The sequence below is a fragment of the Salmo trutta genome, chromosome 29 (assembly GCF_901001165.1).
Source record: "Salmo trutta chromosome 29, fSalTru1.1, whole genome shotgun sequence".
NCBI lineage: Eukaryota > Metazoa > Chordata > Actinopteri > Salmoniformes > Salmonidae > Salmo > Salmo trutta.
In genome coordinates this window covers 17,241,549-17,265,747 of record NC_042985.1, presented here as the reverse complement: position 1 = coordinate 17,265,747, position 24,199 = coordinate 17,241,549, and the positions used below count along the sequence as shown (strand labels likewise).

General features: G+C 43.6%; 1 protein-coding gene and 1 long non-coding RNA gene across 3 annotated transcripts; both read right to left on the bottom strand.

The window, feature by feature from the left end:
• Positions 1–2,108: 2,108 nt before the first annotated feature.
• Positions 2,109–3,981, bottom strand: LOC115167024 (uncharacterized). The gene is made up of 2 exons (XR_003870426.1): positions 3,550–3,981; positions 2,109–3,185 (listed from the first exon to the last, which is right to left on the bottom strand). It is a non-coding gene; the product is annotated as an uncharacterized LOC115167024 (long non-coding RNA).
• Positions 3,982–5,398: 1,417 nt separating this feature from the next.
• On the bottom strand, positions 5,399–22,818 carry LOC115167022 (retinoblastoma-like protein 2). Of its 2 annotated transcripts, none has more exons than XM_029721047.1 (14): positions 22,675–22,818; positions 9,958–10,084; positions 9,526–9,638; positions 9,341–9,444; positions 8,886–9,023; positions 8,463–8,633; positions 7,961–8,258; positions 7,639–7,796; positions 7,358–7,534; positions 7,105–7,176; positions 6,927–7,005; positions 6,599–6,789; positions 6,175–6,339; positions 5,399–5,983 (listed from the first exon to the last, which is right to left on the bottom strand). In XM_029721047.1, exons 2-14 carry the CDS (start codon positions 10,005–10,007, stop codon positions 5,729–5,731), a joined length of 1,971 nt encoding a protein of 656 aa, XP_029576907.1. In that variant the 5' UTR covers positions 10,008–10,084; positions 22,675–22,818; the 3' UTR covers positions 5,399–5,728. The 2 variants fall into 2 exon arrangements, with proteins under 2 accessions (XP_029576907.1, XP_029576908.1); XM_029721048.1 differs by having other exon boundaries at positions 6,599–6,729.
• Positions 22,819–24,199: the final 1,381 nt, after the last annotated feature.

Below are 24,199 nucleotides of genomic sequence, written 5' to 3'. Positions count from 1 at the left end.
CTCCTTGCAGCATGCCTGAGGCACATTCACGCAGATGAGTAGGGACCCTGGGCATCTTTCTTTTGGTGTTTTTCAGAGTCAGTAGAAAGGCCTCTTTAGTGTCCTAAGTTTTCATAACTGTGACCTTAATTGCCTACCGTCTGTAAGCTGTTAGTGTCTTAACGACCCTTCCACAGGTGCATGTTCATTAATTGTTTATGGTTCATTGAACAAACATGGGAAACAGTGTTTAAACCCTTTACAATGAAGATCTGTGAAGTTATTTGGATTTTTACGAATTATTTTTGAAAGACAAGGTCCTCAAAAAGGGCCGTTTCTTTTTTTGCTGAGTTTATAAATGGCCCATTACAAGAGGAGCAGATTACACCCCAGAGTTGTGTTCAGATGCCCTTTTTCATTTTAGACTGCCAGGCTAGCCTTTATTGGTTGGCACATCTCTGTTTGAAAATGATGTTTGTAAACCTAATATTCACAATATTCCCTTATCAACAGCTTCTGAACCACTATAGTTTAGTGACATAATCATCCTCTATAATGTTTGTTTTAGTCATGAAGCATGTATCTCTTTCTAATGTACAATCATACGATCAACCATAACAACATCCACTGCTATGTGAAATTTGGCTCAAACCATAAAGATAAAAAGCTAATGACATTGTGTAATGTGCATAATACAGAACACATGCTGGGGGCTATTTATGCACAACTGCAAAGATATCCAGTCAGACTAGTTTCTATAGGACTTCATATTTCACTGATAATACAATATGCACTTATGGCAGTGGAACATTGAAGATCAGGACATAAATTAATTTGACTTTCACCCAGGTTTTGCTTCAACAGGTGAGGCCTTGGATTCTCTAATAGCCAAACCCTAGTGAGGAATTTAATATCTTATTCCCTTATGTATGTCTTTCAAGTAAAACATTTCCATATCGCTCTTCAATACATCTCTTTCTTAGGTATACATTAGTGCACCAAATGGCTTGTTTCTAAAAGCTGCAGTACCATAGAATAGCTGCTAACTTAAATACAGCCAATCAAATAAGAGTTGCTGTGTTTATAGATACACCTCCCAGAGGGGAATGGTGATGTCATACTGAATATGTTTTATCTTTTTATTTATTTTTCATTTAATTGTCTCTTACAACAATTAAAGACAATGTCAATCATGTGTCTTATTTCTCCTTAAAGCAACAGAGAGAGAAGTCATCCATTCCTAGGCCATTACAACATCAATGTCTCATTTCTGCTAAATGGCAGAGGAAAGATAATAGACATGTGTGCATGCATATTAATTAACTGGTAATGAGAAGATAAGAGCCCTTCTCTCTGCAGGTGTGGAACCACTAATCAATTGCCAGTGAAAATGGAGTAGAAATGTGTTTTATTGTATCCCACATCTGAAATTAAAAAGCTATTTAGCACCACATTTTCTAACAAAGTGCTTTCCATTTATCTTCTCAAACACATTATTCAATCACACTTTCCATTTGTATAATGGTAATATTTTCATGTAATTTCCCGCTTCCTCTGTGATGGGTATTTGTGATATGGGCTTTGTGAAATGGCTATTCCCTTCCAGCTCTATTCACTCGCTGGTAATACATTTACAACATATATTTCAGATTAAATGTCTTGAGTAAATGGACCAGGACCTTGGATAGCCCACCAAATACTGATGGATCACTTCTGCACCCTGGTGGTGACAGACAGAACTGCATGTGTGTTTACATGCCACCTGGTGGCAAAAGAAGGCACTGCAGTATATAGTATTTGTATCTATGGGAACCATTTCCTTCATAGGTAATAACAAGCATGCTGCTGTCTACCCAAACACAGAGTTGTAACAGCTTCCTGATGCAGTGTTATGTAGTGTTGGAGCCTAGGACTGCTGGAGTGATCAGTAATATGCTGTACAGCTGCAACAAAAACTGCCTACAAAGCCTACTGATTTGGCTGCTGTTCGGTTTAGCCTGCGGCAGGGTTGGAAGCTTTTGAAATAACTGATTGTAACTGCCACCTTGGAACAGAGGTGTGTGATAGAGAGTGAGATAGAGATGGAGGTAAGAACAATAAAGGACATTAAAAACAATAAAGGACATTAGTCAGATTGAATCTGTACATTTACTACCATGTCTCATTGTTGTTACAATGACCATACTGGCACATTAACAGGATATAAACATGGCACTGTGGACACTGAAGGTCCAGTTGAGAGATTGAGAGAGAGAGTGTTCTGGACCAGCAACAGTAGACAGAGTAAGGAACCTGTGGTTGGTAGGTTACATTACAGAGGGGAGTGTGTGGCTGGTAGGTTACATCACAGAGGGGAGTGTGTGGCTGGTAGGTTACATCACAGAGGGGAGTGTGTGGCTGGTAGGTTACATCACAGAGGGGAGTGTGTGGCTGGTAGGTTACATCACAGAGGGGAGTGTGTGGCTGGTAGGTTACATCACAGAGGGGAGTGTGTGGCTGGTAGGTTACATCACAGTGTAGAGCGGGGTGTGTGGCTGGTAGGTTACATCACAGAGGGGAGTGTGTGGCTGGTAGGTTACATCACAGAGTGGAGCGGGGTGTGTGGCTGGTAGGTTACATCACAGAGTGGAGCGGGGTGTGTGGCTGGTTGGTTACATCACAGTGTGGAGCGGGGTGTGTGGCTGGTAGGTTACATCACAGTGTGGAGCGGGGTGTGTGGCTGGTAGGTTACATCACAGTGTGGAGCGGGGTGTGTGGCTGGTTGGTTACATCACAGTGTGGAGCGGGGTGTGTGGCTGGTAGGTTACATCACAGTGTGGAGCGGGGTGTGTGGCTGGTTGGTTACATCACAGAGCAGAGCGGGGTGTGTGGCTGGTTGGTTACATCACAGAGCAGAGCGGGGTGTGTGGCTGGTTGGTTACATCACAGAGCAGAGCGGGGTGTGTGGCTGGTAGGTTACATCACAGTGTGGAGCGGGGTGTGTGGCTGGTAGGTTACATCACAGTGTGGAGCGGGGTGTGTGGCTGGTCTGGTCCCAGATGTCACAGGGGTTGATGAACAGTTGTGCAGCATTGCCTTCCTCTGCAGGCCAATCTGTACACACACCCCACACACACACACACACACACACACACACACACACACACACACACACAGAGAGAGAGAGAAAGAGAGAGACCATCTCCTTCACCTGCAGACAGGCCAATCTGTACGCACGCACGCACACAGAGAGAGAGAGAGAGAGAGAGAGAGAGAGAGAGAGAGAGAGAGAGAGAGAGAGAGAGAGAGAGAGAGAGAGAGAGACCATCTCACTAGCTATACATCACATCTGGTCATGTCAAATAGCCACAGACAGACAGAGAAGTAATAGAGGTGATTGTATCATAGTGCTGCCCAATGGGATAGTCATCATTTGTTCAACTTGTTTATGGCTTAATGATTAGAATAGCTAACTTCCATTTGATAGAATAAAGAAAGTGACCCAAAATGTCATACAGATAATTGTATTGGTCCATATTTGGGTGATGAGATAGCATAAAAGTGTAACTGGCAGAATTACAGATATCTTACTTTGAGGAGTTTGGGTTAAGAAGAAAGATGGACGTCAGTCGCAGCTTGATATGCCTTCTGTTTCATCTTTGTCTTTGTCTGTAGTTTCTTTAGTCTCCTCAGCGGTGGACTTACTGGTCGAGCTGGCCGACGCTGGTCTGGTCTCTGGCTTTTTAGAAGGGTCCACCACGACAGAACCCCTGCTGGTGTTGCACCCCATGGTTCAGTCCAGTGGGAGACTGATTAAAACAGACGTCCTGTTGAGGTTGTTGGTTGTTGGTTGTTGATGAAGTCTGAAAAGCGTCTGAAGTTATTACCAAGCTGACCTTTACCTTAAAACCTCCAGGACTGTTGTGGAAGCAGGTCCCCCTGGTTTCCTGTGTAACCATAGAAATATAATCCCTAGAACGGACATTCCGATTCAAGTTAATGGGTCTGAGGGCCTTCCCGATTCTAGGGATTCTATTTTCTATACTGGCCTCTCAGGGGTTTAGTTTACAGGCCTTTGCTGATTGGTTCTTAGAGGATTATTGTGATTTGCTTGCGTGTCAGGACATAGTTACTGATAAACAGTATGGGTATTGTTATTCAATCACTAGGCCGTCATGGAAACCTATTTTCCCCACTATGAAAGTGAATGGCCATTTGTTTGGATGTTTTTCAAAATATGCCATTTTGAAAATTAACAAAATAACAATTTTACTATATCAACATGAGACTAATATACCAAGACTGATATGTCGCATGCTGTTTATGACCTTGTTGTCTCTTAGTGCCAAAATATCCAACATGGAGCTATGTTTCTTTTCCACAGGGCTCTCACTATGTTGTAGTAATGTTGACGATAGGGTAAGGAGATGTTTGAGTTTGAGTTTATTTTATTTTTACAGGGGCAGTGCACATTAATCAATGTTTCAGTAAAAGTGACGGTTTTAGCCAGCTGGCTAATTTTCAACCGCAGTCCCTGGGCAGGTTATTAAAAACAATTACAATACAGACAATCAATGAGCAGTGAGCACAGACAGAGCAACATAGGACAAGCAAGACATAGCATACAGACAGAGCAACATAGGACAAGTAAGATATAGCATACAGACAGAGCAACATAGGACAAGCAAGACATAGCATACAGACAGAGCAACATAGGACAAGCAAGATAAAGCATACAGACAGAGCAACATAGGACAAGCAAGATATAGCATACAGACAGAGCAACATAGGACAAGCAAGACATATCATACAGACAGAGCAACATAGGACAAGTAAGATATAGCATACAGACAGAGCAACATAGGACAAGCAAGACATAGCATACAGACAGAGCAACATAGGACAAGCAAGACATAGCATACAGACAGAGCAACATAGGACAAGCAAGACATAGCATACAGACAGAGCAACATAGGACAAGCAAGACATAGCATACAGACAGAGCAACATAGGACAAAAAGCAACAAGACAAATGTAAAAACAGAGTTATGTTTACCCATCACAATACAAAGAAGTAAAGGATGTGTACCACAGATCAGTACAAATTCAACACTGGTAGAGAAAAGCAACATGTGAACTGAACGTGCCAATTAAACAGAATATTATCTAACATCTGGTCCTAACAGATACATTACACTGTATAATCATTTAAAAAGGCTCACCTATATGTCATATAAGTGTGTTTAATTTGTTTTAAATTAGTTACGCTTTTTTTATTTTGAATACTGCACTGTTGGGTAGGGCTTGCAAGTTAAGCATTTCACTGTACTTGTGCATGTGACAAATGAAACTTGAAAATTGAAACTAATTACATACTGTATGTTCCAGAGAGAGACATCTTGTCTCCTCCCTCTCACCAAACACAAACTGTACACAGTGCTCAGTACCAGCACAAATCCTTTACTGCTTCCTTAGGATGAATATATATTGCATATGATATGTATGATATGATATTTGATACAGAGCCCTAGTTACCCTCAGATTATTACATTACCCTCATTATTAGTACAAATCAGCTTTTCTAATCATGAACATTGCTTGCTAAGAGAGCTTTGCTGAGTGCTAATGATGCCAATTCTTTCTAACATTGTAGATCCACAGCATCCATTCTCCCATTATCAGTGCCTGTCGTCCATATTCTTCCAATGAGTGTAGGTAGACCTGCAAGAAGTATGAAGCATGACAGTAAGTCAAAGAAAGTGAGATGTCATCAATGCGTCCCATTGTGTGCTGTTGCCTGATGCTGTGCCTTGGCCCCGGTCTGGGCTTGTTGCTGGTTCTGGGCCCTCGCCAGTGCCTGGTCGAAGTCCCTGAGCTTTCTCTGCAAGTTTGACGGTCTATCCTGACAGGGTCTCTTCGCAAGCGGCCCACCCTCCTCCTCACCATCCTCCTGCAGCAGGGCTGCACAGCGCTTCCTGGTGCGTGACTGAAATGTCCTCATCATGTCGCTGATCTCTCTCAGACTCTGTGGGATACAACGATTAGCAACACACGACTAGTTATGTACTGTGTATTTACGATGACCAGGCCTTTTGTTTTTCACAGTTACTGAAGTTAAAATATGTGTAATGTTAGTTAGGCTTCAGACAGGAAGTATAGAAGAGGGTCAGTTAGGGAACCGTTAGCAGGATTAGAGACGTATGTCCAACCTCTGACCTTTGAGGGGCTTCTGCTGAAAATGTAGAGGACCCCAGTGCGAGGGGAGGGGTGTGTGCTGGGCTTGTGGGGTGAGATGTAGAGGGAATGGTGGTTGGAGGGGCGGAGTCTGCGCAAGGATCCAATACGCTGGCAGGGGTATGGCGAAAGGGGAGGGGTTTCAACCTGTGCATGGACAAATAATCAGAATGTGGTCAGAGTCTCTGTTGGACAGTGATGATAGCACTGGGCCTAGGAACAATGCACTGCATCTGTTCAAGGACTTCTCTTACTTATATTATGGGATCAGATGACCTTTAAGTACCCATGATGTTATACCACAGTTTGGACCACAGTTATCTGAGACCACTGGTAAAGTGTTTCCTATGTATTGTGTTTGACGACTACTGACTCCATTAGGTAGAATATGAAAATGTCCCCTCACCCCGGCTATGGTCAGAGAGCTGGAGGTGTAGCGGAGGGCAAAGTCTTTCATCTGTTTGACATAGACGGTGTTGTAGAAATAGATGAGGTGTCCTCTCTCCCCCTGGTCCTGTCTACAGGGAGCTCTGGGTCCTGTAGGATGGGTGGGAGGGGTCTGGTGGGTAAGCAAGCTACTGCTGGGGTCTACATCAACTGGGAAACAGAGCAGCATCACCATCAAAAATTATCAGTTTTAATACTTCATTATTTCATTAAATTATTTGTTAATTCATGCATATTATGATGCAAACATATCCATGTGAATGTATGTATTTTTCTATTTGTCTAACTGTTTTCTCTGTTGGATCCTCCAGGAGAGTTTTGTGAGGACTTGGTGTTTCTCCCTGAGATCAGAACACTTCTGAATACCTGACAGGAGGACAATACAGACTTCATCAACTACACAATAACAAACAAGCTGGATTTAACTCACACACGCAAAAGCAAGCAAAACATTGATCTCCTTACAGAGTTGCTTGCTTGAGGCTGAGTCTTGTAGCACTGCAGGATGAGCTTGAAGGGCATGTCCACTTTGTTTACCTGCACGAGCAACACACAGCATAAACATGGAAATGAAGGTATTATATTACATTATTATCATCAATACACAGCTGAAGAAGTATAGAAGGCTGAATGCCTTGCTGTCGATCACCCAAGTCATAAAACCATCTGCGTTAAGGAAGTATAGCAAAAAGTCTAGAGGCAAAGTAAATAGTGCTACCTTGGCCATGACATAGATGGCACACATTAGTATTTGGTCCAGGTGTCGGTCTAGCATGAGGTCAGTGCAGTGGACCAAGGAGTGTTCAACGCAGGTCCAGATCTTCAGCCGCAGCGCCTCACAGATGTCCAGTTTAACACAGATGTCCCTCAGACGCATGCTCACCAGGTGGTAGACCTGAGACAGAGGGAAGGAGTATGGCCTTTGTCTTGTAACTAAATATCTAGGCTCATAGCATTCAGGCCAGCTCAGGTATGTAGAAATCTGTGAGTAAAGCCTACCTTGCGGAGGAACAGTGAGATGGAGCCCTTACTCTGAGGTCTGTGTGTGACTGGGTTCTGGGGCTGCTGGGTAGAGGTGCTGGAGACCTGCTGTGGAGGAATGGCCTGACCCACAACACTGAGGGTAAATGTGATGCCTCCCCGGTCATTGGCAATGCCTGGGTGTGGAAGAGGTTTAATTGAACAAATAGCAGTGGTTGTTGTGATATGTAAACAAGGTATATACCATGTTTATTACAAGATGTATTACATTATGTCAGTATTCTATTAGGGTTGTCATTTCTATGGCCATATTGGGTTTCATCTGAGGGAAAGTATTTACCTCGAACTGGTATGGTGACTGACTGGCCATTGTTGGTGGTGACAGTTGCTGATGCCATGGTGACTACAGTCTGTCCAGTAACAATTACAGAGGAGGACTGGGATGGGCTGACTGGTGTGGTAGGGCAAGCGGCCATCTTTGAGCCAGCAGGGGGTGAGCTGTAGCGTTCATGGTGGGTAATCGGGGAGTTCAGGTCATTTCCATGGATCCCACTCACAAGGCTTGGGGTCAAGTGTGAAGGGGTGGGAGGGATCTTGACCATCTTGTCTGTGTCCTCTGAGTATTGGGGGAGCATCACCTGGAACACACATAGAACCATCTGTCAACTCAAGTTTGGGATCATTTTGTTTCCTCTTTTTAATGGAACGACAGCCGCCATGACGCCATATTAGATCAACTTGTTTCGAGTGCGCCAGCAGTGTTGCTCTATATACTTTGAGAGGGTGCACTGTATAATTTGCCCAGTTCACAAATAGGTGAATTTGAACCATTGCCCGCTGACCTGATGGTATGCAGGCAGCTGTCCCTGTCCCTTAGCAGCTCTGATCTGGTCCCAGAGTGGTGAGTCTCTCCTCCAGGCCAGACTCTCCAGGACCTGCTCCTCTATATGCGTCAGACGCCTGACCACAGCCGGCAGCAAGCCCTCCTCAGCCCGCAGCACCAGCTCTATCACCTGGGACACACCACACACAGTAGAGGGTTAAACAGCACCTAAATAGATCACTAAGATTACAGTAGACGTGTTTGAACCCAGGACGTCTGTATGCCCCAAGACCGTGTAAGCCCTCTGAGCCCAAGCCTAGGCATTAGCTTGAGGAGGTTTCAGGTAAGGTTGCTTATCACGTGAAACCACCTCCTTTACACAAAACCTACGATGTTACAGTACAGTATGACATGTACTGCAGGTGTTTTGTGTAGATGTTACCTTGTAGAAGTCGTATGGCGCCAGGCTAAAGATGTCAATGACCAGGGGGAAGCTGCCAGGTGGCTGATGGGAAAAGATGACCATCTCCAGACAACAGGCCACTAGAGAGCGCTGGAACAGATCATGCTCCAGAATGCCCTGCCAAAGAAACAAGTCATCAAGGACAACCTCTATACTATACATGTCTGTACAACATTTTGTCCTATATTTATATTGTATTTATTTATTTATTTTAATCCCAGACCCCTGTCCCCGCAGGAGGCCTTTTGCCTTTTGGTAGGCCGTCATTGTAAGTAAGAATTTGTTCTTAACTGACTTGCTTAGTTAAATAAAGGTTAAATAAAAAATACATAAATAAAATACAACAGTGCCCCCAGAGGGAATTGTAAAGTGAATGCTTAACAACACTAAACAGTGCAGTTCCATTCGTACACAGCAGAGGGCAGAGGACTCACTAAAAGGTCTTTGGCTCCCAGCGTCTTCCTCTCCTGATTGATGACAGCCTCTAGAACCCTGTAGTACAAAGCCTCTGTCTGGCTGGAGAACTTCACTCCTCTCTCTACAAACAACAGGAAGTTACTGAAAAGTGCACATTAATGTCAATATATCAACACATGCATACACACAGACACACACACACCTCTGTCTAGGCTGCGGTTCTCCTCCCATGGTTCCTGGTAGTGCTGGATGAAGGTGTGGAGCATGTCTCTCAGTCTAGTGGAGATGACCTCACTAGGGTTTCTGGCACAGGACCTAAACAAAATACACCTTAAAGAACCATACAGCCACTTTTCCACCCCCATAGACTACTGATAGATATTGCCCACCCATAGGTATAGATCTAGGATAAGCTTATCTTCCCCCAAATCCTAACCTTCTCCATAATGGGAAGAATGTGTAACATAGTAAAACAACATGTATTTTCTTACTCTTCAACAAACTCAACACTGACCATAGATCACGGTGTACTCTATCATAGGCTACAGGCCCAAATACATTTCCCCTGCGGCACATTACAGTCTACTACCGTTACGTATGAGGCCCACACAGACACATGCCCACCATAGCTGACCTGAATGTTCTAGCCAGACTGTCACTGGGTACATGTCTCTGGGTTGCCATGACGACCTCCAGCCGCTCACAGCACCTCCGCTGGTAGAGTATAGCTCCGTGTCAGTCAGTGGAGTAGCAGTGGACACCTGTACATAATGCATACACCAGGCAGAGGTTTGAAAACCCTTTAGAGCGGTACATGAGACCATATAAAAAGGATCATCATTATATTTCCTTGCATGAGAAACATGTGAAACAATGGTTAAAATTTACAACACGAACCACACAGTAATAACACTAAGTCATCTAAGAGACAATTGGGCTCAAGTTAATGTGTGTGTGTGTGTGTGTGTGTGGGGGGGGGGGGCTAGCTTTCAGTTAGACAACGATGATGAACTGCCAAAATACAAATATTTCCTGTTGAAGAGGAATATTCCGATTTATGAATCTGTTTCTCTGTTTGTCAAGCAGTTCTACAGTTCTGCTGTGGAAGGATTCAGAGAGAGAGAGAGAGAGTGTCACAACGTCCACGGAAGGTGGCTCCTCTCCCCGGTCGGGCGGTGCTCGGCGGTCGTCATCGCCTGCCTACTAGCTGCCACCGATCTATGTTTCTGTGTCTGTTGGTTTTGTCTGATTAGGTCTGCAAATGTTTTGTGTTAGTCAATTAGTGGGGGTATTTAGTTTGTCTGTTTCGTTTGGGGATTTGTGCGTGATTGTTCTTTGTCATGTTGTTTGATAGTCGGGAATTGTTGTATGTTTTCCCAGTGAAGTTGCTTGTTTAGGCATTAGGGTTGCCGGGCTGCACCCCGTCCTTGTGGATCTTTGGAGCTGTCCTCCTTCCTAGTTGTTTTTGCAACCTGCCTTGTTGCGACATTTTTTCTGTTTTGATTATTAAGCATGCGTTTAAACGGATCTCAGTCTCCTGCACCTGACTTCACCCCTCCTGCTATCAATGTGATCCGTGACAGAGAGACCATATCCCATCCTGGAATATACAAGGTCTGAAGTCATCTGCCTTTGGACTAAAGAGCAGGAACCCAGACTTTACCACTATTAAATAAATCAAAACAGGAACATTTTACATCTGGTTAGAAATAAATAAATAAATAATCTCAACAGATAAAAATGTTGTCATGTGTGCTACCTACACTCTTAGAAAAAATGTGCTATAGAACCTTAAAGGGTTCTTCAGCTGTCCCCATAGGAGAACCCTTTGAGGAACCATTTTTGGTCCATGTAGAACCTTTTTGGTTCAAGGTAGAAAAATGTTGGGTTCCATGTAGGACCCTTTCCAGAGAGGGTTCTACATAGAACACAAAAGGGTTCTATGTGGAACCAAAAAGGGTTCTTCTACGGGGACAGTCGAAGAACGTTTTGGAATGTACAGTACTGTATATCCCCCCACTAGAATCCCCCATACTTTAATAAAAACAGCTTCTCCATCCTAAAGGGGGAACTCAATCATTTCCAGACCAAGGGACATGTCCTAGTGTGTGGAGACCTAAACGCCAGAACTGGACAACACCTGACACACTCAGAACACAGGGGACAAAAACCTGCCTGGAGGTGGCAGCATTCCCTCCCCAATATGCCCAACAACTACGACAAAACAACCAACAAAAACGGGTCACACAACTCCTGCAGCTCTGTCGCACGCTGGGTCTGTACATAGTCAATGGTAGGCTTCAAGGGGACTCCTACGGTAGGTACACCTACAGCTCATGTCTTGGCAGCAGTACTGTAAACTACTTTATCACCGACCTCAACCCAGAGTCTCTCAGAGCGTTCAGTCTGACACCCCTATCAGATCACAGCAAAATCACAGCCTACTTGAACAGAACAAAACTCAGGCATGAGGCATCAAAGCCAAGTAAACTGCATACTATTAAGAAACGATATAGATAAAAGGAATGTAGTGTAGAAACCTACCAGAAAACAATTAGCCAACAACAAATTCAATCCCTTTTAGACAATTTCCTGGACAAAACATTTTACTGCAAAAGTGAAGTTGTAAACTTAGCAGTAGAAAGCCTAAACACTAAACAAACAACAACATGAAGAGCTATCTGTCCAAAATGGACATGCATGGATAAATTACTTCTCCAAACTTTTCTGGCACTATAACAAACCGCAAAAACGAATAAAGTGCCTTCGGAAAGTATTCAGACCCCTTGACTTTTTCCACCTTTCGTTACGTTACAACCTTAATCTAAAATTGATTTTTTTTCAAGTACTATCCTCAGCAATCTACACACAATACCCCATAAGGACAAGGCAAAAACAGGGTTTTAGAAATGTTGGCAAATTTATAAAATAAAATAAAACAGAAATACCTTATTTACATAAGTATTCAGACCCTTTGCAATGAGACTTGAAATTGAACTCAGGTGCATCCTGTTTCCATTGATCATCCTTGAGATGTTTCTATAACTTGATTGGAGTCCACCTGTGGGAAATTCAATTGATTGGACATGATTTGGAAAAGCACACACCTGCCTATATAAGGTTCCACAGTTGACAGTGCATGTCAGAGCAAAAACCAAGCCATGAGGTCAAAGGAATTGTCCGTAGAGCTCCGCGACAGGATTGTGTCGAAGCACAGATCTGGGAATGGGTACCAAAACATTTCTGCAGCATTGAAGGTCCCCAAGAACACATTGGCCTCTATCATTCTTAAACGGAAGAAGTTTGTAACCACCAAGACTCTCCCTAGAGCTGAGCCTAAGCACACAGCCAAGACAATGCAGAAGTGGCTTCGGGGCAAGTCTCTGAATGTCCTTGAGTGGCCCGGTGGGGGGGTGTAAAAAGTCAATGGGTCAGAATAATACTTTCCGAAGGCATTGTACATGATCATTATAAAATCTTAGAGTGAGCTATTAAAGAGTACCAGAACCCACTGGATTCTCCAATTACACTGAATGAACTACAGGACAAAATACAAACCTCTCAACCTAAAAAGGCTTGTGGTGTTGATGGTATCCTAAATAAAATGATAAAATGTACAGACAACAAATTCCAATTGTTTATACTTAATCTCTTTAACATCCTCCGTAGCTCTGGCATTTCCCCTAACATTTGGAAACAAGGACTGATCACCCAAATCCACAGAAGTGGACACAAAGTTGACCCCAAGAACTACATTTCCTCAGTGAAAACAGTCCTGAGCAAATGTCAAATTGGCTTTTTATCAAATTACTGTACAACAGACCACGTATTCACCCTGCACACCCATTTTGACAAACAAACAAAACAAGTCTTCTCATGCTTTGTTGATTGCTTTTGACTCAATTTGGCATGAGGGTCTGCTATACAAATTGATCTAAAGCAGTGTTGGGGGTGAAAAACATAAAATCCATGTACACAAACAATGTGTACAGTTGAAGTCGGAAGTTTACATACACTTAGGTTGGAGTCATTAAAACTTGTTTTTCAACCACTCCACAAATTTCTTGTTAACAAACTATAGTTTTGGCAAGTCGGTTAGGACATCTACTTTGTGCATGACACAAGTAATTTTTCAGACAGACTATTTCACTTATAATTCCCTGTACCACAATTCCAGTGGGTCAGAGGTTTACATACACTAAGTTGACTGTGCCTTTAAACAGCTTGGAAAATTCCAGAAAAGGATTTCCAGAAAAGGATGTCATGGCTTTAGAAGTTTCTGATTGGCTAATTGCATTCATTTGAGTTAATTGGAGGTGTACCTGTGGATGTATTTCAAGGCCTACCTTCAAACTCAGTGCCTCTTTGCTTGACATCATGGGAAAATCAAAAGAAATCAGCCAAGAAATCAGCCAAGACCTCAGAAAACAAATTGTAGACCTCCACAAATCTGGTTCATCCTTGGGAGCAATTTCCAAACGCCTGAAGGTACCACATTCATCTGTACAAACAATAGTACGCAAGTATAAACACCATGGGACCACGCTGCTGTCATACCGCTCAGGAAGGAGATGCGTTCTGTCTCCTAGAGATGAACGTACTTTGGTGCGAAAAGTGAAAATCAATCCCAGAACAACAGCAAAGGACCTTGTGAAGATGCTGGTGGAAACAGGTACAAAAGTATCTATATCTACAGTAAAACAAGTCCTATATCGACATAACCTGAAAGGCTGCTCAGCAAGGAAGAAGCCACTGCTCCAAAACCGCCATAAAAAAGCCAGACTACGGTTTGCAACGGCACATGGGGACAAAGATCGTACTTTTTGGAGAAATGTCCTCTGGTCTGATGAAACAAAAATATATTTTTGTTGGCCTAATGACCATAGTTATGTTTGGAGAAAAAAGGGGGAGGCTTGCAAGCTGAAGAACACCATCCCAACCGTGTAGCACGGGGTGACAGCATCATGTTGTGGGGGTGCTTTGCTGCAGGAGTGACTGGTATACTTCACAAAATAGATGGCATCATGAGAAAGGAAAATTATGTGGCTATATTGAAGGAACATCTCAAGACATCAGTCAGGAAGTTGAAGCTTAGTTGCAAATGGGTCTTCCAAATGGACAATGACCCCAATCATACTTCCAAAGTTGTGGCAAAATGGCTTAAGGACAACAAAGTCAAGGTACTGGAGTGGCCATCACAAAGCCCTGACCTCAAACCTATAGAAAGTTTGTGGGCAGAACTTAAAATGTGTGTGCGAGCAAGGAGGCCTACAGACCTGACTCAGTTACACCAGCTCTGTCAGGAGGAATGGGCCAAAATTCACCCAACTTATTGTGGGAAGCTTGTGGAAGGCTACCCAAAACGTTTGACCCAAGTTAAACAATTTAACAACAATGCTACCAAATACTAATTGAGTGTATGTAAACTTCTGACCCACTGGGAATGTGATGAAATAAATAAAAGCTGAAATAAATCATTCTCTCTACTATTATTCTGACATTTTACATTCTTAAAATAAAGTGGTGATCCTAACTGACTTAGGACAGGGAATTTTTACTAGGATTAAATGTCAGGAATTGTGAAAAACTGACTTTAAATGTATTTGGTTAAGGTGTATGTAAACTTCCGACTTCAACTGTATGCAGCTAAAATTGGCAACAACAAAAAATTGCCCCACCCTCTTCAACATTTATACCAACAAATTGGCGAGGGCTCAGTCTGAGCACCCAGCCTCACCCTATTCCACTCTGAAGTCAAATGTTTACTGTTTGCAGACAATCTGGTGCTTCTGTTGCCAACTGGGGGCGGCAGGTAGCCTAGTGGTTATTGCGTTGGACTAGTAACCGAAAGGTTGCAAGATCGAATCCCCGAGCTGACAAGGTAAAAATCTGTCATTCAGCCCCTGAACAAGGCAGTTTTAAATTAACCCACTGTTCCTAGGCTGTCATTGTAAATAATAATTTGTTCTTAACTGACTTGCCTAGTTAATAATTAAGCAGCACCTAGATCTTCTGCAGATTCTGTCAGACTTGGGCTCTGACAGTTAATCTCAGTAAGACAAAAAGAATGGTGTTCCAAAAAAGGTCCAGTTTCCAGCCCCACAAATACAAATTCCACCTAGACACTGTTGCCCTAGATCACACAAAACAATATACCTACCTTGACCTACACATCAGCACCACAGAAGCCCTCTATGGGTGTGAGGTCTGGGGTCCTCTCACAAATGAATAATTCACAAACCCCAAATTGAGAGTCTATGCAGAATTATGAAAAAAATTTAAAACTGCAAATAATGCATTCATAGCAGAATTAGGACGATTCCCGCTAATTATCAAAATCCAGAAAAGATGCAAATAACTTCCACAACCACCTAAAAGGAAGTGATTCTCAAACCTTCCATAACAAAGCCCTCACCTACAGAGAGATGAACCTGGAGAAGAGTCCCCTCAGCCAGCTGGTACTGGGACTCTGTTCACAACAGGACAGCAACACAATTAGACCCAACCAAATCATGAGAAAACAAAAAGATAATTACTTGACACATTGGAAAGTATCAACAGAAAACTGAGCAAACAGTAGCAGAATATCTGACCACTGTGACTGACCCAACATTAAGAAAAGCTTTGACTATGTACAGACTCAGTGAGCATGGCTTTGCTATCGAGAGGTCACCATCGGCAGATCTGGCTCTCAAGAAAAGACAGGCTATGTGCACACTGCCCACAAAATGAGGTGGAAACTGAGCTGCACTTCCTAACCTCCTGCCAAATGTATGACCATATTGGAGACACATACAGAGCATTCAGAAAGTATTCATACCCCTTGACTTATTCCATATGATGTGTTACAACCGGAAATGTTTGATGTGTTACAACCTGAATTCATGGATTAAATTGATTTACACACAATACCCCATAATGAAAACATGTTTTAGAAATGTTTGCTAATTTATTGAAAATTAAATACAGAAATATCTCATTTACATAAGTATTCACACACCTGAGTCAATACATGTTAGAATCACTTTTGGCAGCGATTACGATCTACGAGCTGTGAGTCTTTCTGGGTAAATCTCTAAGAGTTTTGCACATGTGGATTGTAGAATATTTGCACATTATTTAAAAAAAATTATTATTATTCAAGCTCTGTCAAGTTCATTGATCATGGCTAGACTGCCATCTTCAAGTCTTGCCATAGATTTTCAAAATTGTAACTAGGCCACATTTAATGTTGTCTTGGTAAGCAACTCCAGTGTATATTTGGCCTTGTGTTTTAGGTTATTTTCCTGCTGAGAGGTGAATTTGTCTCCCTTTGTCTGGTGGAAAGCAGACTGAACCAGGTTTTCCTTTAGGATTTTGCCTGTGCTTAACTCTATTCCGTTTCTTTTTACTCTACAAAACTCCCTAGTCCTTGCCGATGACAAGCATACCCATAACATGATGCAGCTACCACCATGCTTGAAAATATGAAGGTGGTACTCAGTGATGTGTTGTGCTGGATTTGCCCCAAACATAATACTTTGTATTAAGGACATAAAGTTCATTTCTTTGCCACGTTTTGCAGTTTTGCTTTAGTGCCTTGCTGCAAACAGAATGTATGTTTTGGAACATTTCTTTCTGTGTAGGCTTCCTTCTTTTGACTCTGTCCTTTAGGTTAGTATTATAGAGTAACTACAATGTTGTTGATCCATTCTCAGTTTTCTCCTATCACAGCCATTAAACTCTGTAATGGTTTTAATGTCACCATGGTTAAATCCCTGAGCGGTTTCTTTCCTCTTCTGTAACTGAGCTAGGAGGGACGCCTGTATCTTTGTAGTTACTGGATGTATTGATACACCATCCAAAGTGTAATTAATAACCATGCTCAAAGGGATATTCAATGTCTGCTTTTTTTTTACCCATTTACCAATAGGTGCCCTTCTTTGCATTGGAAAACCTCCCTGTTCTTTGTGGTTCAATAGGTGTTTGAAATTCACTGCTTGACTGAGGGACCTTGCAGATAATTGTACAGTATGTGTCAGTTACAGAGATAAGGTAGTCATTCAAAAGGTAGTCAGTCGTTCATGTTAAACACTATTATTAAACAGAGTCTATGTAACTTATTATGTGACTTGTTAAGCACATTTTTACTCCAGAATGTATTTAGGCTTGTCATAACAAAGGGGTTGAATACTTATTGACTCAAGACATTTCAGCTTTTCATTTTGTATTAATTTGTAAACATTTCTAAAAACATAATTTTACTTTGACATTATAGTGTATTGTGTGTTGGCCAGTGACACAAAATCTAAATGTATTCCAAATAAAAATTCAGGCTGTCACGCAACAAAATGCAGAAAGGTCAAGGGGTGCGAATATTTTCTGAAGGCACTATATTTCCCTCAGATTACAAACCCACAAAGAATTTGAAAAACAATCCAATCTCCCATATCCATTAGGTGAAATACAACAGTATGCCACCACAACAGCAAGATTTGTGACCTGGAGCACAAACACCATTGTAAATAGAACCTATATTTATCTGCTTATTTATATTACCTTTCATACATCAACTATTTGCACATTTTTACATAGCACTGTACATAGCCAGCAATATAAGATTTGAAATGTCTATATTCTTTTAAAACTTTTGTGAGCGTAATGTTTACTATTAATTTCTGATTGTTTATTTCCCTTTCCCTTTCCATTTTGTTTGTCTATTTCGCTTGCTTAGGCAATGTAAACATATTTCCCATGCCAATAATCGCCTTTGAATTGATTTGAAATTGAGGGAGTAAAAGAGAGATTGTGCTGATTCAATGGTAACTCAGTCTCCTCTCCATAGCGATAATCATTTGCACATGTTCTCCATTTCTCTACCATGCCAAGTTACTATCACAGACTGTGAGTGTGTGGTAACCAGATGCTGCCTGGGGTAGAGGATCTGTCTCTCTGAGTGTGTGAAAATGAAGAAGTTAAACTGTGGTTTTGAATATAAACCAGATATGTCAGTGAGTGGGGAGGTGGATGCTGATTCTGAACATGTTGTGTACTATATCTGAGGAATAATTCAAGTTATAGTAAGTCAGTGAGATACGCTGGGTGTGGTTATTGGGAAGGTATTTGAGGATGATGCTAGCAATGACTGTGTCGTTATGGGTTGCAGGTGATAATCAGTTTGACTTTGTCCACACTAAGGAGTACCACTTTGGGTAGAGACCAACACAGAGAGAGAGGGAGGGAGGGAGAGCAACAGAGAGGTAGAGAGAAAGACAAAGACCAACACAGAGAGACAGAGGGAGCGAGGGAGAGCAACAGAGAGGTAGAGAGAAAGACAAAGGCCAACACAGAGAGACAGAGGGAGCGAGGGAGAGCAACAGAGAGGTAGAGAGAAAGACAAAGACCAACACAGAGAGACAGAGGGAGCGAGGGAGAGCAACAGAGAGGTAGAGAGAAAGACAAAGGCCAACACAGAGAGACAGAGGGAGCGAGGGAGAGCAACAGAGAGGTAGAGAGAAAGACAAAGGCCAACACAGAGAGACAGAGGGAGCGAGGGAGAGCAACAGAGAGGTAGAGAGAAAGACAAAGACCAACACAGAGAGACAGAGGGAGCGAGGGAGAGCAACAGAGAGGTAGAGAGAAAGACAAAGGCCAACACAGAGAGACAGAGGGAGCGAGGGAGAGCAACAGAGAGGTAGAGAGAAAGACAAAGACCAACACAGAGAGACAGAGGGAGCGAGGGAGAGCAACAGAGAGGTAGAGAGAAAGACAAAGACCAACACAGAGAGACAGAGGGAGCGAGGGAGAGCAACAGAGAGGTAGAGAGAAAGACAAAGACCAACACAGAGAGACAGAGGGAGCGAGGGAGAGCAACAGAGAGGTAGAGAGAAAGACAAAGAGCAACACACAGAGAGAAACAGAGGGCTACAAGCTAAGATGTAAGGTTATACCAGGTGAAGTTCTCGATATTCCGACGTGACTCATAACTGTACACCTGTAAATTACAGCCAGAGCCAGGCTGAGGCTGGACAGGCCTATGTTGAACCACATCAATTCCTGTGTTCTGTCAGAGTCAAACCTGTACACTATGTTCCTGGGCACTGTCACACAGTACACCGCTGTCACACAGTACACCGCTGTCACACAGTACACCGCTGTCACACAGTACACCGCTGTCACACAGTACACCGCTGTCACACAGTACACCGCTGAAACACAGTACACCGCTGTCACACAGTACACCGCTGTCACACAGTACACCGCTGTAACACAGTACACCGCTGTCACACAGTACACCGCTGTCACACAGTACACCGCTGTCACACAGTACACCGCTGTCACACAGTACACCGCTGTCACACAGTACACCGCTGTCACACAGTACACCGCTGTAACACAGTACACCGCTGTCACACAGTACACCGCTGTCACACAGTACACCGCTGTCACAGAGTACACCGCTGTAACACAGTACACCGCTGTAACTCAGTACACCGCTGTCACACAGTACACCTCTGTAACACAGTACACCGCTGTAACACAGTACACCGCTGTCACACAGTACACCGCTGTAACACAGTACACTGCTGTCACACAGTACACCGCTGTAACACAGTACACCGCTGTAACACAGTACACCGCTGTAACACAGTACACCGCTGTCACACAGTACACCGCTGTAACACAGTACACCGCTGTAACACAGTACACCGCTGTCACACAGTACACCGCTGTAACACAGTACACCGCTGTCACACAGTACACCGCTGTCACACAGTACACCGCTGTCACACAGTACACCGCTGTAACACAGTACACCGCTGTCACACAGTACACCGCTGTCACAGTACACCGCTGTAACACAGTACACCGCTGTAACACAGTACACCGCTGTCACACAGTACACCGCTGTCACACAGTACACCGCTGTCACACAGTACACCGCTGTCACACAGTACACCGCTGTCACACAGTACACCGCGTCACACAGTACACCGCTGTCACACAGTACACCGCTGTCACACACAGTACACCGCTGTCACACAGTACACCGCTGTAACACAGTACACCGCTGTCACACAGTACACCGCTGTCACACAGTACACCGCTGTCACAGAGTACACCGCTGTCACACAGTACACCGCTGTAACACAGTACACCGCTGTCACAGTACACCGCTGTCACGCAGTACACCGCTGTCACAGAGTACACCGCTGTCACACAGTACACCGCTGTCACACAGTACACCGCTGTCACACAGTACACCGCTGTCACACAGTACACCGCTGTAACACAGTACACCGCTGTCACACAGTACACCGCTGTCACACAGTACACCGCTGTCACACAGTACACCGCTGTCACAGTACACCGCTGTCACACAGTACACCGCTGTCACACAGTACACCGCTGTCACACAGTACACCGCTGTCACACAGTACACCGCTGTCACAGTACACCGCTGTAACACAGTACACCGCTGTAACACAGTATACCGCTGTCACACAGTACACCGCTGTCACAGAGTACACCGCTGTCACAGAGTACACCGCTGTCACACAGTACACCGCTGTAACACAGTACACCGCTGTCACAGTACACCGCTGTCACGCAGTACACCGCTGTCACGCAGTACACCGCTGTCACAGAGTACACCGCTGTCACACAGTACACCGCTGTCACACAGTACACCGCTGTCACACAGTACACCGCTGTCACACAGTACACCGCTGTAACACAGTACACCGCTGTCACACAGTACACCGCTGTCACACAGTACACCGCTGTCACACAGTACACCGCTGTCACACAGTACACCGCTGTCACAGAGTACACAGCTGTCACACAGTACACCGCTGTCACACAGTACACCGCTGTCACACAGTACACCGCTGTAACACAGTACACCGCTGTCACACAGTACACCGCTGTCACAGAGTACACCGCTGTAACACAGTACACCGCTGTCACACAGTACACCGCTGTCACACAGTACACCGCTGTCACACAGTACACCGCTGTCACACAGTACACCGCTGTCACACAGTACACCGCTGTCACAGAGTACACCGCTGTCACACAGTACACCGCTGTCACACAGTACACCGCTGTAACACAGTACACCGCTGTCACACAGAACACCGCTGTCACACAGTACACCGCTGTCACACAGTACACCGCTGTCACACAGTACACCGCTGTAACACAGTACACCGCTGTCACAGAGTACACCGCTGTCACACAGTACACCGCTGTCACACAGTACACCGCTGTCACACAGTACACCGCTGTAACACAGTACACCGCTGTCACAGAGTACACCGCTGTCACACAGTACACCGCTGTCACACAGTACACCGCTGTCATTGAATCTAATTATACCTTCCATTCATTCCCTACGAGCAACCGTACTGTTCTAACCCCAGACACTGGCCAACAGGCCTGGGTTCAAATACTATTTGAAATCTTTCAAACACTTTAGCTGGGCTTGATTGAGCTTGCTTGGCGCAATTGAACCAATAGAAAAGTCGTATAAGTGCAAACCCTGCTCATATGGCATTACAGGCTTGTTCTAAAGCAAACACTAAAAGTATTTTAAAGATTTCAGATAGCATTTGAATCCAGGTCTGCTGGCCAACCTATCCCTCTCTCACTCTGCAGTACTGGGACGAAGCCTTGGTTGGCTTGGCTCTACTCCATCCACTACCAGGAAAATGGATTTAGCTCACCTCCCACTGAGTCAATTCAACCTTCCTATCTGTTCTGTGGAAGTTGATGGTTATAGTAAGGCTTTAACTCTGTCACTGTAACATCCCTCCTGAGAGCAGGCCAGTCATAAGGGAGAGGTAGCTACTATGAGCCATGTGCTCGGTACTAATATTACTATGCATATGTTCTCACCCATGTGGGCTACACACCGGATGTGGGCTAGTGGCCCACCAGCTGCCAACTCCTTCAGAATCAGTTTATATCATCTTACCCACCACCACCACCACACCTCTCTCTGTTCCCATGTTGGCTCTCTGTCACACTGCAATATCTCTAGAACTGACTGACTGTAGCATCAGTGACAACCTCCAGAATACTTTTACTTTCTACAGTCATTTTGTGGCACACACATCGTTCAAAATACATATACAACTGAAGTGTTTTGCATCCATTTCAGAGAAATGTAACAGAACAATGTTGCATTTTATCTTGGCAATCTAACAACTCCTACCAGCCACAAATCATACATGATCATCATCCATAATAACGTCAGTTAGACACACATCAACCCAGGACAAACAACATCCTGTGACATGTTATTTCCTGTAGTGTTACAGAGACAAAGAGAGACAAAAGAGCTGCAGTGATGCAACATGCAACTTACAGAGGCTCGTGAGAAGGATCTGATTCTGTTTTGTAGAGGCTTGGAGACACACTGCCTCTCTGCTTCTCTCTGTGGGACTAGCCAGGCTGAACAGCTGTGGGTGTGTGGGTGAGCATCAGAGCAGCACAGAGCAGTGAGCGCCACTATAAGTCTACAGGCAGGCAGCAGCAGGCTGCAGTGCACTGAGACAGAGAGGAAGCTGAAGGTCTGGCTCAGCCCATTGGCTCATAGCAGACAAGCCCCAACTTGTCATCTGCAATGGGTTGCTATGATAAGAGGCCTGAGGGCTGAGACTCACAGAGCAACAAGCGCCCCCTGGGGTGGAGTAGGAACATAATAGGGCATACAGGAAGCAGAAGAATAGCAGTACGTTAATCAGTAATGCTTTACAACAATATATACTATATCAGTTTTGAAAATGACTTTTTAGCCACACTATTAACTGAGACATTATCATCCTATATTTATATCACCAGTGAACAATAAACATTGTAATTCTGGATACCTTGAAGTGCCTGTAACTGGGTCAACGTGAAATAATAGAGAAAGACAGGCTTCATGGATAGTCAGAATATGTTTAATAAAAATAATTAAACTTCAATTTCCTCTATATAACTTCATAGAAAGTAATCCAATAAATTACAAATGACTTAAGATGCTTGTCCTCCCCACTACATAACATATTATTCGACTACACAGACCACAACTTGCAAATATTGCAACTGTCCAAAAAACAACCAAACAAAAACAAGAACAGACTTGATGACTTTAGGATATTATCAAGCTTGAAACAAAAATACAATGCCAATAATCTATTTTCGTCATTTCAGCAACTACTTTACCCAAAATGAAAATTCTAATTAACGTGTAGTAGTGTGTGCTTTATTAGTCTCTGTCTGTTGCATATTGGTCATTTCATTGTGCCAGTGAGGCGAGTCTATGACTGCTTCTAATCAGTCAGTTCAGCACTGTAGATGTATGTGACATAGGGAGACCTATAACAAACTACCAGAAATATCTAATCAAAATACATAATAAAAACAAATATATTGTTCCATCTTTAGTCAAATACAGCTCTCCCCCCAGTACTAACGTTTCAACTTAAACAGAGCTATCGGTCTGCCTATAGCAAATTAAGCAGGCTTCTTGTCACACTAGTAGGAATGAATCCATGCCTGTTGTCTGCCTGTTGGGTCTGAAAATAAAGCCTGCTAAAACAATCATATTTGGGTGAATATTGTAACCCGGAAGCAGCAAAGACTGGGCTTCTGCCTAAGGGCACTGGTAGTTCTATGGATAGAGTAGGTATGAGGTGGAACAAAATGACAGTTGAAGGTTGTTCTATTGAATCCACTAGGCTTGTGAGACCTAGTGGTCGGAACCAGCCCAAACTAAACTGGCTAACTGACAATGTTAAATCTATTTAGGTTGACTTTCAGGAAGAGTAACAACCTGGATGTCTCTGAGTTTACACACAGAAACCATGGTAAAGGACATCATAGGTGAATGTGGAAAACAAAACACC